The sequence below is a fragment of the Trichophyton verrucosum genome, assembly GCF_000151505.1.
Source record: "Trichophyton verrucosum HKI 0517 chromosome Unknown contig01329_1.f1.exp, whole genome shotgun sequence".
NCBI lineage: Eukaryota > Fungi > Ascomycota > Eurotiomycetes > Onygenales > Arthrodermataceae > Trichophyton > Trichophyton verrucosum.
The window spans coordinates 1-13,052 of NW_003315122.1; the positions used below are offsets into that span (position 1 = coordinate 1).

At 47.8% G+C, this 13,052-nt stretch overlaps 6 protein-coding genes across 6 annotated transcripts; 2 read left to right on the forward strand and 4 right to left on the reverse strand.

The window, feature by feature from the left end:
• Window positions 1–3: 3 nt before the first annotated feature.
• Window positions 4–1,196, forward strand: TRV_08105 (uncharacterized protein; the record flags this gene model as incomplete). The annotated part of the gene is made up of 3 exons (XM_003017835.1): window positions 4–450; window positions 480–800; window positions 870–1,196. Coding segments are annotated over 3 exons (1,095 nt in total), but the record flags the coding sequence as incomplete, so codon positions are not given.
• A 1,042-nt stretch (window positions 1,197–2,238) lies between these two features.
• TRV_08106 (glutamine synthetase, putative) lies at window positions 2,239–3,273 on the reverse strand (the record flags this gene model as incomplete). Its single annotated transcript, XM_003017836.1, has 2 exons — window positions 2,239–2,376; window positions 2,539–3,273. The coding sequence occupies 2 exons, from the start codon at window positions 3,271–3,273 to the stop codon at window positions 2,239–2,241; spliced, it is 873 nt and encodes a 290-aa protein (XP_003017882.1).
• Window positions 3,274–3,831: 558 nt separating this feature from the next.
• TRV_08107 (uncharacterized protein) lies at window positions 3,832–4,290 on the reverse strand (the record flags this gene model as incomplete). Its single annotated transcript, XM_003017837.1, has 1 exon — window positions 3,832–4,290. The coding sequence occupies one exon, from the start codon at window positions 4,288–4,290 to the stop codon at window positions 3,832–3,834; it is 459 nt and encodes a 152-aa protein (XP_003017883.1).
• A 1,142-nt stretch (window positions 4,291–5,432) lies between these two features.
• Window positions 5,433–6,449, forward strand: TRV_08108 (oxidoreductase, short-chain dehydrogenase/reductase family; the record flags this gene model as incomplete). The annotated part of the gene is made up of 4 exons (XM_003017838.1): window positions 5,433–5,485; window positions 5,548–6,087; window positions 6,149–6,332; window positions 6,393–6,449. 4 exons carry the CDS (start codon window positions 5,433–5,435, stop codon window positions 6,447–6,449), a joined length of 834 nt encoding a protein of 277 aa, XP_003017884.1.
• Window positions 6,450–6,809: 360 nt separating this feature from the next.
• Window positions 6,810–7,695, reverse strand: TRV_08109 (uncharacterized protein; the record flags this gene model as incomplete). The annotated part of the gene is made up of 2 exons (XM_003017839.1): window positions 6,810–6,934; window positions 7,134–7,695. 2 exons carry the CDS (start codon window positions 7,693–7,695, stop codon window positions 6,810–6,812), a joined length of 687 nt encoding a protein of 228 aa, XP_003017885.1.
• Window positions 7,696–9,652: 1,957 nt separating this feature from the next.
• TRV_08110 (glycosyl hydrolase, putative) lies at window positions 9,653–11,050 on the reverse strand (the record flags this gene model as incomplete). The annotated part of the gene is made up of 2 exons (XM_003017840.1): window positions 9,653–10,225; window positions 10,316–11,050. Coding segments are annotated over 2 exons (1,308 nt in total), but the record flags the coding sequence as incomplete, so codon positions are not given.
• Window positions 11,051–13,052: the final 2,002 nt, after the last annotated feature.

Genomic DNA, 13,052 nt, shown 5'->3' on the forward strand with positions numbered 1-13,052 from the left:
CAGCAGCAGCAGCAGCAGCAGCAACAGCCCAACGGCGTCGGCGGAGCTGCCAATGGCTACGGAGCGGCGCCAGGCGGGCCTCCGGGCGCTCCGGGCGCTCCAGGACCGGCCACCGCGGCGCTGCCCTCGACCAACGGCGGGCTGATGACGCCCGGAGTCAACCCCCATGCCGCCGCCGCCGCTGCTGCCGGCGGGATGCAGACGCCCATGGCCAGCCTTCCCGGCCGTCCCTCGCTGCCCTCCCAGGCCGCTCCGCCGTCCGCTGCTGCTCCCGCCGCCGCCCCTGCGCGCGCCCACAGCACCCCCAAGGCCAAGCAGGCCCGCCAGAGCACCTCCAGCCTGCCTGCGCCGCCGCTCGACGACGTGCACGCTGCCTTTGTCGAGTTCCGCGCAAAGGAGGAGGATAAGGTCGGTCTTTTTTTTACTCCATTTTACTCCATTATATATCCTGTTAGAATATGCTGACTGGGTATATGTAGTGTCTCTCGGTGCAATGTATATACTGCCAGCAGGTGCGGGCCAAAAACACCAGCCGCCAGCGCCAGCATCTGCTCGAGTGCCCGACATATCTCAACGTCATGAAGGATTCCATCCCGGCAAACAACCTGCAGCACACCTTTCCCGAGGGAGACATTGCCCGCTCCCTGCAGCTGCCCGCGCCCACGCTCGAGCTGGACTTCCGCATGAGCATCAAGCTGAATCCCTCCGTCTCCCTGGGTCACAGCATCTGGGGCCAGCGGGACTGGGTCACCTTTGTCGGCGGGCAGTGGGCCGGCAGATGGGGCAAGGGAGTAGTCTTGGTGAGTCTTTCATCTCTTTGAACATATATATATATATATATACCCAAGGCTAAAACTAACATCGTCTAGCCCGGCGGTCAAGACTCCCAGGTGGTGGTCAAGGAGCTGGCTACCAGCATGAAGTCGTCTTACCTCCTGCAGACCTCCGACGAACCACCCGCTTTCATCATGGTCAAGGCAAACGGCTGGATGACCGGCGCCAAGGAAGTGCTAGAAAAGGTCGCCGATCCCACCGTCGCCGACTCCATCAACCCAAACACCTACAAGTACCGCGTCAACATCTCCATGGAAACAGGCGACGAGCGGTACGCCTTTGTCAACACCATCATGTGGGTTGGCAGCGGCTGTCGTCGTGGCTCGGAAGGTATTTCTCTCCTCTTATTTTTCATGATATGATATACACCAGTCTAACTTTTATGTAGTAATCCTCGATGCATTCCGCGTCAACTAGACCACCTCTGCATCGCTCCCAAAAGAAATATAAGAATAAAGAGAGCCCCCGACCAACGCTTGAATGACCCCTTTAGTAATGCTTCTGCTTGTATGGAAAATCGGTTATACTTACATCATGGCCAGGGAAATGTGGTGTTTTTTCTTTTCTGTTCCCTCTCCTATCCAACGTTATATACCTTATGCCCATCTCCAAAGTTGCCTGGCGCCTTGTCTCTTCTGCCTCCCAACCCGCTAATGCTTTGCCCTTTTTTTCTCTTCTTTTTTTCCCTCTATCTTCTTCATTTATGTTCTTTTTTCTTCTCTTCTTGATACCACTTTATTGCACCTTTGTTATTCTTCAAAGACCTTTACTCCTTTATTTTGCTTTCCTTGTCTTTTTCCATGATTCCATCTAACGTATAATGCAAAAAATGCCACCCTCCTGCTTCCATACCGTTACCATAACGATAATTAATACCTAGAAACACCCAGTAAATAACACACTTCCCCCCACCCATGGCTCTATTCTTACCGTAAGGCACCAACTTAATCTTAAATTCCGGGCGGCGTCTAAATGGCCAAAAAATACCCCTATATCCTGCTCCCCTATTATTTTATTACTTTTACTTACTTACTAGTCTACCAGTTACTTAGAATTTTTAAGCTTTCCATAAGGTTTTATATACCTAAGCTCGCCCCTAAAATGCTAGCTCCCGCTGGTACGGGCGGTAAAAAGGGTGTTATCCCCAAGGTGTATCCTGACGTTAGTTACCGCCGGGCCTCTGCAGCTTTTTTTTAATTACTGGAACTGGACTGATACGCGTGCGTTTTAGTATGGGCAGTGTTCGAGGAGGGTGAAAAAAACATGCTTTATACTCTGATAATACGTATACCCGGAAATCCCAGAGTCTGGGGAAGAAACGGCCGATACATAGTGCCGGTATTCGGGAGATCGCTGTACCAGGCCCCATGGTGTGGGTGTTTACCGTCTTTTATTATTTTTATTTTACGTCTGTTCTGGTATTCCGTGTCTGGTACCTGGCTGTGGTACCTGGCGGGAGGCGGCGAAATTACCATGGCGCAGAGGGTTCTCTGTAGGCAGGTAGGTACCTGGTGGTGATGGGCGTGGCAGCGGGAGGAGCTGCTATAATTTATGATAATGGGCGTGATAGCACTGTAGTTCTGAAAAACCTCCCAAAAAAAGAAAAAAAAAAAAAAACCTTCTGTAGTTACTCTATACATACATACGCTGTATAGCTGTATATATACGCTGTCAGATTCACACGGTTTCTATATATCGTTTTACCTCCCTGCAATACCGGAATAATGAACATTCGTTAGCCAGATCTGATCGTGACACCAGATGCAAGGAACGCAGCAGAAAAAAAAATAGAACATACCAATCGGTAACAGCCTCCTCCCAGAGACGAATCTCATGCTCTCTCGTCCCACCAAAGTGATCTACAAAGTCGTCTCCAAGCGCCTCGCGGGCAACGCTCTCCTTGGCCGTGAACCGAGCAACGGCTTCCTTCAGGTTCTTCGCCAACCGCTCGCCCTTGTCTGCGCTTCCGCCGACATCCTCGCCCTTGGGCAGTGGAGGGATGGGAATATCAAGCTTCTTCTCCACTCCACGCCATCCCAGTGCAACAATTGCAGCGAGGACATAGTGCGAGTTGACGTCGGCGCCGGGGACACGGATTTCAAATCTCGTTCCCTTCCCGCTGCAGGTCGGCGGGGAGATCACTCTGATAGACGCAGCGCGGTGCTCCAGGCCCCATGAAACCGTCACGGGCGCCCAGAAGTTTTCTACCAGTCGCTTGTACGAGTTTATTGTGGGAGCGACAATGGGCATGATATCGGGCAGGCCAGACAGAATTCCAGCAAGGAAATGTCGTCCGATGTCAGAGATGTAGGCTAGGTCAGGGTACGGCGGGGAGGGATCGCGAGACTCGCGGACGAACAGGTTGGCTCCCGATTCGTCGACGAGGGAGATATGCATGTGGCCGCTGTTGCCGGGGAGGCCTTGACGTGGTTTGGCCATGAAGACGGGTGTAATACCGAACTTGGAGCCGACGGATTTGACCACATATCTGATTTACAGTTAGCATATGCATTCCCTTCTTCTTCTTCTCCTTCTTTTTTTTTCGCGGTCTTTTTCTATGCATATTTTCAGTACGTACTTGAATAGGCCGCCCCGATCAGCCATGTCCTTTACTTCGCCGAACTGCAGTGCCTATTACATCATTAGTGCCATCTCACTGCAGAAGACTGAAAAATTGGTCTACGCACAGCTTCAAAAACGCCAGGCCCACTCTCCGTATGCCAGCTTTCGATGTCACACTCGAATTCGCGACATGTGTCAAATATCCTGTAAAAGTATTCCTGGTTATGCACGGTTCGGGTCAAGCTGTACCCAAACATCCCCTCCGTCAACGGCTGCAGGTCGTTAACCGGATTGTATTGGAGAAAGCGGGCGGTCCCCGTCGAGTTGCGTTCGGCAGAGTCAACAGTCGGCGGCGCTCGATACTGATAGAACTCAAATTCCACTTTCAAGCCACATTAGAATCAAAAACTACCTTCTCCCTCGCTCTGGAGGGTGTCACATCTCATGCATTGGTGTAGTGCGTATCATACCTCCAGCCATGGCTCTGTAGCCCTTCTCCTCCAATCCAGCGGTAGCAGTCCTCAGCAGCCCGCGCGGACACGCTGAGATCGCCTTCTTGGTCTCCGGGTCGAGAAAGCTGACCAGGAAGAAAGGCACGTTTCGCTCCCACGGTATCCTCCGGAAGCTGCTCAGGTCCGGAACAGCCACCAGATCTCGATATCCGTTCTCCTTGTTGCTTATCCCCAGCTCCTTGAAGTATGTCTGGTCGTGCATGTCCCAGCCGAAGATAACGGAGCAGAACCCAAACCCATCTTGCGCGATCGAGAGGAACTTCCGCTTCGACACGAGCTTGCCGCGAAGTATACCATCGGCGTCGAAGCCGGCGACCTTGACCTGGCCGTCATCTTCGAGCACTTCTTCGAGGTTATCGAGGGTCACGCTCTCTGCAGCCATGATGGAGATCGTCTCCCCTCTTTGACTGTGCAGCAGGGCCGGGGGATGCAGCGAACAGCAGAAACAAGGATTTAAAAAAATAAAATAAAATAAAAAATAAACCAGGGCGCAGAATCGAGAACGGCGAAGCTCTAGCAGTGTCGAAGAATCCGCTGCAACGGCCAGGGATAAAAAGAGCAGGTCGCCGTCTCTTCTTCCTCTCAGCTCGACGTCGTCGGCTTCGTCGCCCTTTCGTCGCTTTCGTCTCCTTTTTTGCCCGCCGCCGTCGCTTCTTCCGGCCGTTATCGCCGAGGCTTATTGCACATCATGTGATCGATTAGTCATGTTACATTAGTAAGCGCTTCCTGGTCTATAAAAACTTGGGCCAGAGAGGGAGATTTCGAGACCAACAACGTCTGGAAAGACAGTGAATTTGAAGTAAACGGCAGGACGAGCAGTTACTTTTGGCTGTTCGCTCTTGTTTTGCTGTTGTGTGGGTTTTGAGAGTGCTACGCGGGTGGATAGTTATAGAGTCTTGCCTGGATACTTACGACCATAAACATCAGTGATGCCCCTTGATCCAGGGCCAGGTATGGGGATGGGAGTGCCACCATGGTGAGGGTAGGGCAGCGTTATCCGATGGACTATAACTGAGGTACTTGGGAACCTGGATTATCATTCTTCTATAACCAACACTGTTCTCCTCCATTTACTGAAACTCATTACTATCTACATTCCTTCAGTAGCAACATTGGAAAACAGATATAAATACACAGCTACCCATACTCTTCTAGACCACTAACGACAACCACTCTGTACTATTATCATCATCGTCAATCCAAATGCTCAGATATCAAATATCAAATGCTTGCAAAGGAGAGCAGGAGCTTAGATAAAGTTGCTCCACCGAGTGGAGACTTTCTGCTGCGTCCGGCTTCTCGGTTTCGGCTGATTCATCTTGCCTGCTTCTGCCCCTCGTTCATCATCTCCTGAACAACGAATGCAAGCTGCCCTTTGATAGTTCGGTATATCAAACTACACAGTAAGTATTGCAGTGCTCACTATACTTTTCCCTGGGTTATATTGTCTCTCCCTTGTTACAGCTTGGTCTAACTGGCATACCGGCAGAACAACTCCCCGCACTTCAACCCACTAGATTCACCATGGCCGGAGGACGTCTTCAGGGCAAGAATGCCATTATCACCGGGGCTGCAGGGTGAGAATTTGATATCCCATAGCTTCTATTCTTGGTACGAAGCTAACTGGAACGTATGACAGTGGAATTGGCCTCGAGACAACTATCCTTTTCGCACGCGAGGGCGCCTCCGTTCTCATGGCAGATATCTCCGAGCCAGCCCTCAAAACCGCTCTCGAGAAAGTAAAGAAGGTCGTTCCAGAAGGCGCCAAAGTCGAGACGATAAAATGTGATGTTTCCAAGGAAGCCGACGTCAAGGCCATGATTGACCATTTGGACGCCTGGGGTGGCATGGATATCATCTTCAACAACGCCGGTATCATGCACGCAGACGACGCAGACGCCCTCGACACCCCTGAGAAGATCTGGGACTTGACTCAAAACATCAACGTCAAGGGTGTCTGGTTCGGATGCAAGCATGCCGTCGCCAGTCTTCGCAAGAACAAGAAGGCCAAGGGAAGCATCATCAACACCGCTAGTGTCGTTGCTCTTGTTGGCAGCGCTACCCCACAGCTTGCATATACCGCTAGTAAGGGAGCTGTGCTCGCCATGACCAGAGAGCTGGCGATCGTGCATGCCCGCGAGGGATTCCGATTCAATTCTCTGTGCCCTGCCCCCTTGAAGTGAGTGCTGCCAGTGCATTGAACGTCTGGAATATTATTTTTACTGACATGTGAATTACAGCACCCCTCTTCTCCAGGACTGGCTTGGCGACGATGCTCCTAAGCGTTTGAGACGCGAGATTCACTTCCCAACTGGCCGATTCGGAGAGGCCGTTGAGCAGGCTCAGGCCGTTTTGTTCTTGGCCAGTGACGAGAGCAGCTTTGTTAACGGCACTGATTTCGTCGTCGATGGTGGCATGACCAAGGTACGTTACCGTTTATTTATTGCATTCTAATCACAACTGTCTTTGCTAATCTTGTGCTAGGCATATGTCACCCCTGAGGGCCCAGCAACCGAGGCTCCCAAGAGCCTTGCTGCATGAAACAATCATTATAGAATAACGACCGGGCTTTAGTATATAAACGCTTCTGTTATACATGATTAAATATAATCTGATAATGAATACTTATGACAATGACACTTGATTACTTATTCGCCATTTCAAAACATTCTAGTAATCGTACTGGAACTTAATGCATCCTCCGAGTCGCACGTCAACACTAATACCTAGAGTCCCACGGCGTCATTAGGTAATCCCAAACAACCATTCATACTACTTCTCATAAACATCACAGAGTTGAAGCCCCTTTATCCCCTTCTCTAAGGCCTCGAGACATGAGTTGATCGTTTTCTAAGGATCCGGGTGAGCTAGGGCATCAGCAGGGTATAGTACGGGGATATCTCATACCGCACGGTGCCGAATAGAAGGAGTTTCTTCAATATTCAACTGATTGAGGGCCTTGGATATGGTAGCAAAGCTGGCATAATGGAAACGCTGGCTTGGTTTGTGGCCCAGAAGACGAAGATCTGCAAGGCGTACAGACAACGTCCCCAGAATAATACCTGCAGACACACAGTTGTTCGACGTCGCTACATGTTCCAGTCTAGAAACTGTGCGGTTGGTAAAGTCCAGAAGTCTTAGAATCAACGCCTCTCTCTGTTTCTCAATCTTCACTGCTCCGATCGTTAGATCTTGGTAGAAACAGTCAATCCAAGCTCTACTTACAGAAGACTGTCGGAGGAATGGGGAGATGTGAGGTTATTGGTCCCTTGCTGGATTTCACGGCCAGCTTCGTCATCATCTGGAAAATGTGCGCCTTCTCAAAGATGTATGCAACATAGGTCCACATATGCGCAACCTCCGAGTAAGTCTTTGGAAGACGGCTGTTAAGTGCGCCGATCCAGGTATCCGCAAAAATTTCCACTGCTTCAAGGCATTTGTAGGTGTCGACTAGAAGGGCAATATCGGTAAGTGTCCGAAGCGTAACTTTTCGAGGCACATTCCTGGAATGGCCGTGGAATATCTTCATAAGGATCATGAATGCCTCTGGATTGGTGCATTTCAGAGGAAGTTGAAAAACATGGCGACAATTCGGCTGGTGTCTTAGCTTCCATGGGCCACCAAATTGTTCACGGAAATAACCAGAGGCTAGAATGAGTTGTCTTGAAGAGACTGTTAAACTCTCCTCGTGAGGCTTTTCGACACTGTGCTGCTCTGGCTCCACCTGTAGAGCAATGACCAAATCTCCGCCAGGGTCCAATACATGGTTTGTTGGGCAATTGGTCATTGTAATTTCAGAAAGTAGAGAGAAGTGAAAGGTTCAAGGCTAGGTCTTGAAAACACTGGCCTTCCTGGTACGGAATTGGTATAAGGATATAGATAAATGGTGGATAAGTGGAGGAGTAGTGATCAAATAAGTACTTGGAGTGCATTGGGGCTTTAAGTACTCTTTGCACTCCAGGATTTGGCTTCTTGACTGTAAAATAAGGTTCATTCCAAATTCCAGTGTTGTTAACATCAAATTTGCAGTGTTGTTCATGCTGGCGGCGTTGTTGTTGTAGTGTTACTTTGAAGTGTTGATGTTGACTTTGATAAAGTAGAGAGAGAGAGCGCCGCGAGTAACTAACTAGTTACGCGCTAAGCCCAAAACGGATTAGCGGCAGATAGCCTGGATAAGCTTGGACTTGCAGCAAAGCGACGAAGAGCTCGAAGATAGAGAAAGCAGTTGTTTAATGCTTTTGAGGCGAAGATAATCACTCTACCACTATACGATACCTTGCACGTTATAGAGGTATTGTTCTGCATAATGTCAGCACGATCATGGGCTAAGATGCTTGTCGGGTAAGTGTTCATCTGCCTGCAACCTGAGGACAACCGCTGACCAGCATTATACAGAGGCGCCGTACTCATTATCGGAGGCCCGGCATTGGTAGACTACTTGCGCCCTACAGACGAGGAATTGTTCAAGGTATGCGCATACCTCCCTGGCCTACATCTAGGGAACAGCACTGATTCATATATGCGCCAATATAGCGATTCAACCCTGAGATTCAGAAACGCAATTTGGAGAACCGAGAAAGACGACAGCAGGAGTTCGATCATTTCATGACACAGCTTAAGGAAAGGACGAGCTCGAGTAGGAACAGTGCGTTGTTAACCATACACCCCAATTGATCCGTATTGTTTGTTTCCATGGCTGACGTGGACATGTTGGATAGTGTGGGAGACTAGCAAGACAGCAGAAGAGGACAAGAAGAAGCAACAGACGCAACCCGTACAACCAAAGCAGGACTCAGAATGAGTGATTTTTGCAAGAGGGTATAAGATGGGTTATTCTTGATTTACGTCTCTATACTAGCCGGTGACTTGCTAGGTTAGACTTCGAGTATGAAGAAAACCAGCCACTCTTCATACGGTTTATACTGCCACCTTTAAGATAACGGCCTGTGAGGATGCTGGGACCGCGATATTCATCTATGGGCAAAGATATAATGTATTATACGTTAAAGTTGGGATTGAATTTAGGGATGGCGTCGGCAGGGCTGTTTGATCTATATGAAGGACATTCTACCTTCTACCTCTCTATTAACTAGCGATAAACCTTCCCGCTCATGTACATATAGAAAGACAAGCCAATACAATGAGAAGTATTGCAAAGATGGAAATATCAGTCAGACTGCTAGAAATTACCAAGAACCGAGGCATAAGCATAACTATAATAACTATTATTTACTATTTGCAAAGCGGTGTGCCCAGGGCGTATTTATTGTAAGTGACAAAGAGAAAAAAAAAGGAAGCAAAAAAACAGAGCAATAGATATCTTCAAGGGAGCAAAGAAGTAACTGCAAGGGAAACAAGGTCATGAATATTGCCTAAGACGCGCAGCCACGCCTCTACACTCCGGTTCTCCTTTTAAAGCAAATGACGGGGGAAGGAAACGAGTAAGAAGGGAAGGGAACGGGTGTTAAGGAGACAGGAAGAATATGGTGAAATAGAAAAGGGCAAGGAATACAGTTGAGACGCAATAGGGTTACAAGTGTGGTGCGATCGCGTGCGTATGTATTGTGCTGTAGGGAAACAGAAGAAAGTTGAAGAGACGAGGGAGAAAAGCAGAATGGTTGGGTTGGCTGGGATGAAACATTAGACCACCTGGTAAAATGCATACATATATGTGAACTGGAAAGGAAAGGCGAGGAGCAAACAAAGAGGTAGGGAATAGGAACGGAACGGAGGGCGGGATTGGTTTATGATACCATCCACCAGACACCTCCGGCAATTCCCAGGAGGATGAGAGTGGTCAGGATACCGGCGCCTGCTCTGTCTCCGGAATTGATTTCGGATGGTTGCTTCGTTTGGTTGTTACCTGCGTCGTTACCGGCATTAGGATCACCCTTACTGGTACCCGTCTTACTGTTTGCGGGACCAGAGGCCTGTTTTTTGTACCACAGGTTGGATTGGATGACTTCCAGAGCAGCCATTTGTTCGCCGACTCCGGTCTTAGAGGTGCCCCAGTCCGCTCCCTTAGTCCAGTAGAGACCACAGGCGTTGTCTGGGCCATTGCATTGGAGGGCTGCTGCCTTTGCGGATTCCCTTAGCAAGGGGTTAATCTTTTCGATGGTGTCGGGTGCAATAATCATGGTTGCGGCCATCCAGCGGGCCATGTAAGCCTTGAACGAACGCTGGTCATTGTTGCAGTTTCCTTGGGCTTCACAGGCGACTTCAATCATGACGCCTTTGGGCTCTTTCTGGGAGAAGAAGACTTCGAAGCCCTTGATAAGGCCGAACAGACGGTCTTTCCAAACGGGGTCCCTATTGGTCTATATGTGAAAATGTGTTAGCAATTCATATGCAAAGATATGTATTATGTATTATGATGGACGGATATGTGTCCATTGGGGACAGCTTACGTGGTTGTACATGTGGGCAGCACCGAGAAGCAGGATGCCATTGTTGTACGACCATTGAATGTGGTTGATACCAGAGCAGTTGTCGGCAGAATCCGTTCCATCGAAAATCTGGAATGTAGGGCTGATAAGTTTGATAGCGGTCATCCATTTCCATGCCTTATCGGCCCACTTGGAGTAGCTCTCGTCGTTGGTGTATCTCGCCAAACGTGCAGCTAGGTGGAAGAAAGCACCGTTAGAAATCGCGTTCTTGTAGTGGTAACCATTGTTGAGACTGAAGATCTGCCATCGTAGACCTCCGCCGCAGGTTTCGTTGTCCCAGCGTGCTGATTGACGGTTAAAGACAGCCTGCACGAGGTACAGCCACTGCGGCTGGTCTGGTGGTGGATCGGGAAACTTGTTCTCGACGGCACTCATTGCACTGATGGCCCAGAAGGCCTGGTCGTCGTTACCCAAACTGCGGCTTTGGTTGCGAGGCTCATAATTCTTTTCCGTTCCGACCTGGTGAAGCATCGCCTGCATTGTGATCTTGTTGTAGGCGTCGTCGCCGGTATACCACCAATAGTCTATAAGGGCCCCGAACATCGCGCCGGCCTCCCACCAGTAGTAAGGATCCGGCAAATTGCCTGGAACATCTCCAGTGTGGTTTCCGGTGTAGTAGGATACCATGCCATGGGCGATATGGCTGGCGGCTTTCTTGATGGAATCTATTTCCCCACAGCAAGGGTGCGTCAGCGGCTAATACAACATTTTGCATGATCTGGAGAAGATGGGATGCAGGAGCTTCCTTACTTTCGTCATCTAGATTCAAGTCGATCGATCCCAGGGCCACCTGGGCCCCGAGCAACGGCGTCAGGAGAGATATCCATGACCTCGGAGATCGATAAGAGGAGAGCATTGTCGTGATGGGCGAAAAAGGTGAAGGAGGGTTAAAAAAGAGAGAGAGAGATTATGCAGAGAAAAAAAAAAATATGACGTATGGACGGCAACGGTGATCAAAACGAGAGACGATAAAACAGGGAAGCGAAGTCGATTCAACAAGCAGTCAGCGAACGTAGCATGCGGTCAAGATACTGTCATTCAGGTCATCTGAGCGGCGAAAGCGAGAGAATTTGACGGGGGGTGGGCTCGTCCGACGTGTGAGACACCAGAGAGCAAGCAAGCGGCTGGGAGACGGATAGGGCCCGTGGTAGCAGAGTCCTCTCGAAGGGCAGGGAGTGTGCTTGCTATCGAAGTCGTGTGTGTCGAGATGTAGCTTGCAGCGGGAGAGCGTAAGGTTGTTGTCGAAGTGAAGTCTCCCTGGTGCAGCGGTATATCAAGAGAGCGAGAGCGAGAGCGCGGCGCCTGGACAGCGGTGGATCTGCGTGCTGAGGTGGAACTGCGACGAACGTTTTTTCTGCTGGGCTGACGACGATGGTGCCAAGCTCGGCTGGAGAGGATGCGGAGGGCGCGGGCTGGCCGTCTAGTCGTGCGTGAGAAAGCTGCAGAGGCGCTCTATCGCGGGCAGTCGACGCCAGGGGGGCTGGTTGCTGCCTGTCGGTGCTGTCGGTGCTGCTGGCTGCTGCGGGTGGTTGGTGGTTGGTGGTTGGAAGTCTGTCTGGCTCGCCCCTGGACGGCGTCAGCTGGGAAAAAGGGAGAACAAGAGGCCGGCGAAGGCTCAGTCAAGGCCCAGCGAGGGTTTGTTTCAGGCTGGTGACTCTGCCAAGGCTGGTGGCAGTGCAGGCCGGGGGAAGCATGGAGAGATTGGATAATTTGTTAGTTAGTCAATATTGTACAATTCCGAATTACGTGCCCGCGTACTCGGTCTATAGTAGTTATAAAAAATATTACTATATTAAAAATACCCCCTTCTATCTATCTTTTTTACTTTTTTTATTATTAGTAGATAAATATAGCTTCTATAGATTATCTAGCTACTTTTTAAATTATTTATCTATCTTTCTTTATTATTATTCTATCTATTTTTAGAAGTTATATTAACTTTTAATATAGTATTATATAACTACTAGATAATACTTAATTTTAGGTTAGTAGTAAAATACTAAAGTTAGCTAATTAGCTATATATATTAATTATTAGCTATTTATAAATTAGTATATTATAATATAGTACTATAAATTATAAACTTTAGATAGTATTATAGATAGTATTATAGGTTATAATTTATAGACCTTAGATAGTACTAGTACTATTTTTTAGTACTATTTTTAAAAATACTCTAAATTAATTTAAGACTAGCTTAAATATATTCTATATATAATTTAGAGCTAATTAATATATATTTTACTATTACTAGGCCTTAATTAAGTTATTTAAATATCTATTTTAAAAATAAAAGTAGACTACTAATTTTAAATAATACCATAAATAGTACTATGGACTATAGTCTATAAACTTTAGATAGTACTAGCATTATTTTTTAATACTATTTTTAAAAATACTCTAAATTAATTCAGAACTAATCTAAATATATTCTATATATAATTTAGAGCTAATTAATATATACCTCGCTATTACTAGGCTTTAATTAAGTTATTTGAATATTTATTTTAAAAATGAAAGTAAACTACTAATTTTAAATAATATTATAAATAATACTATAGGCTATAGTCCGCAGACTTTAAATAGTACTAATATTATTTTTTAGTATTATTTTTAAAAGTATTTTAAATTAATTTAGAACTAACCTAAATATATTCTATATATAATTTAGAGTCGATTAATATATATTTTACTATTA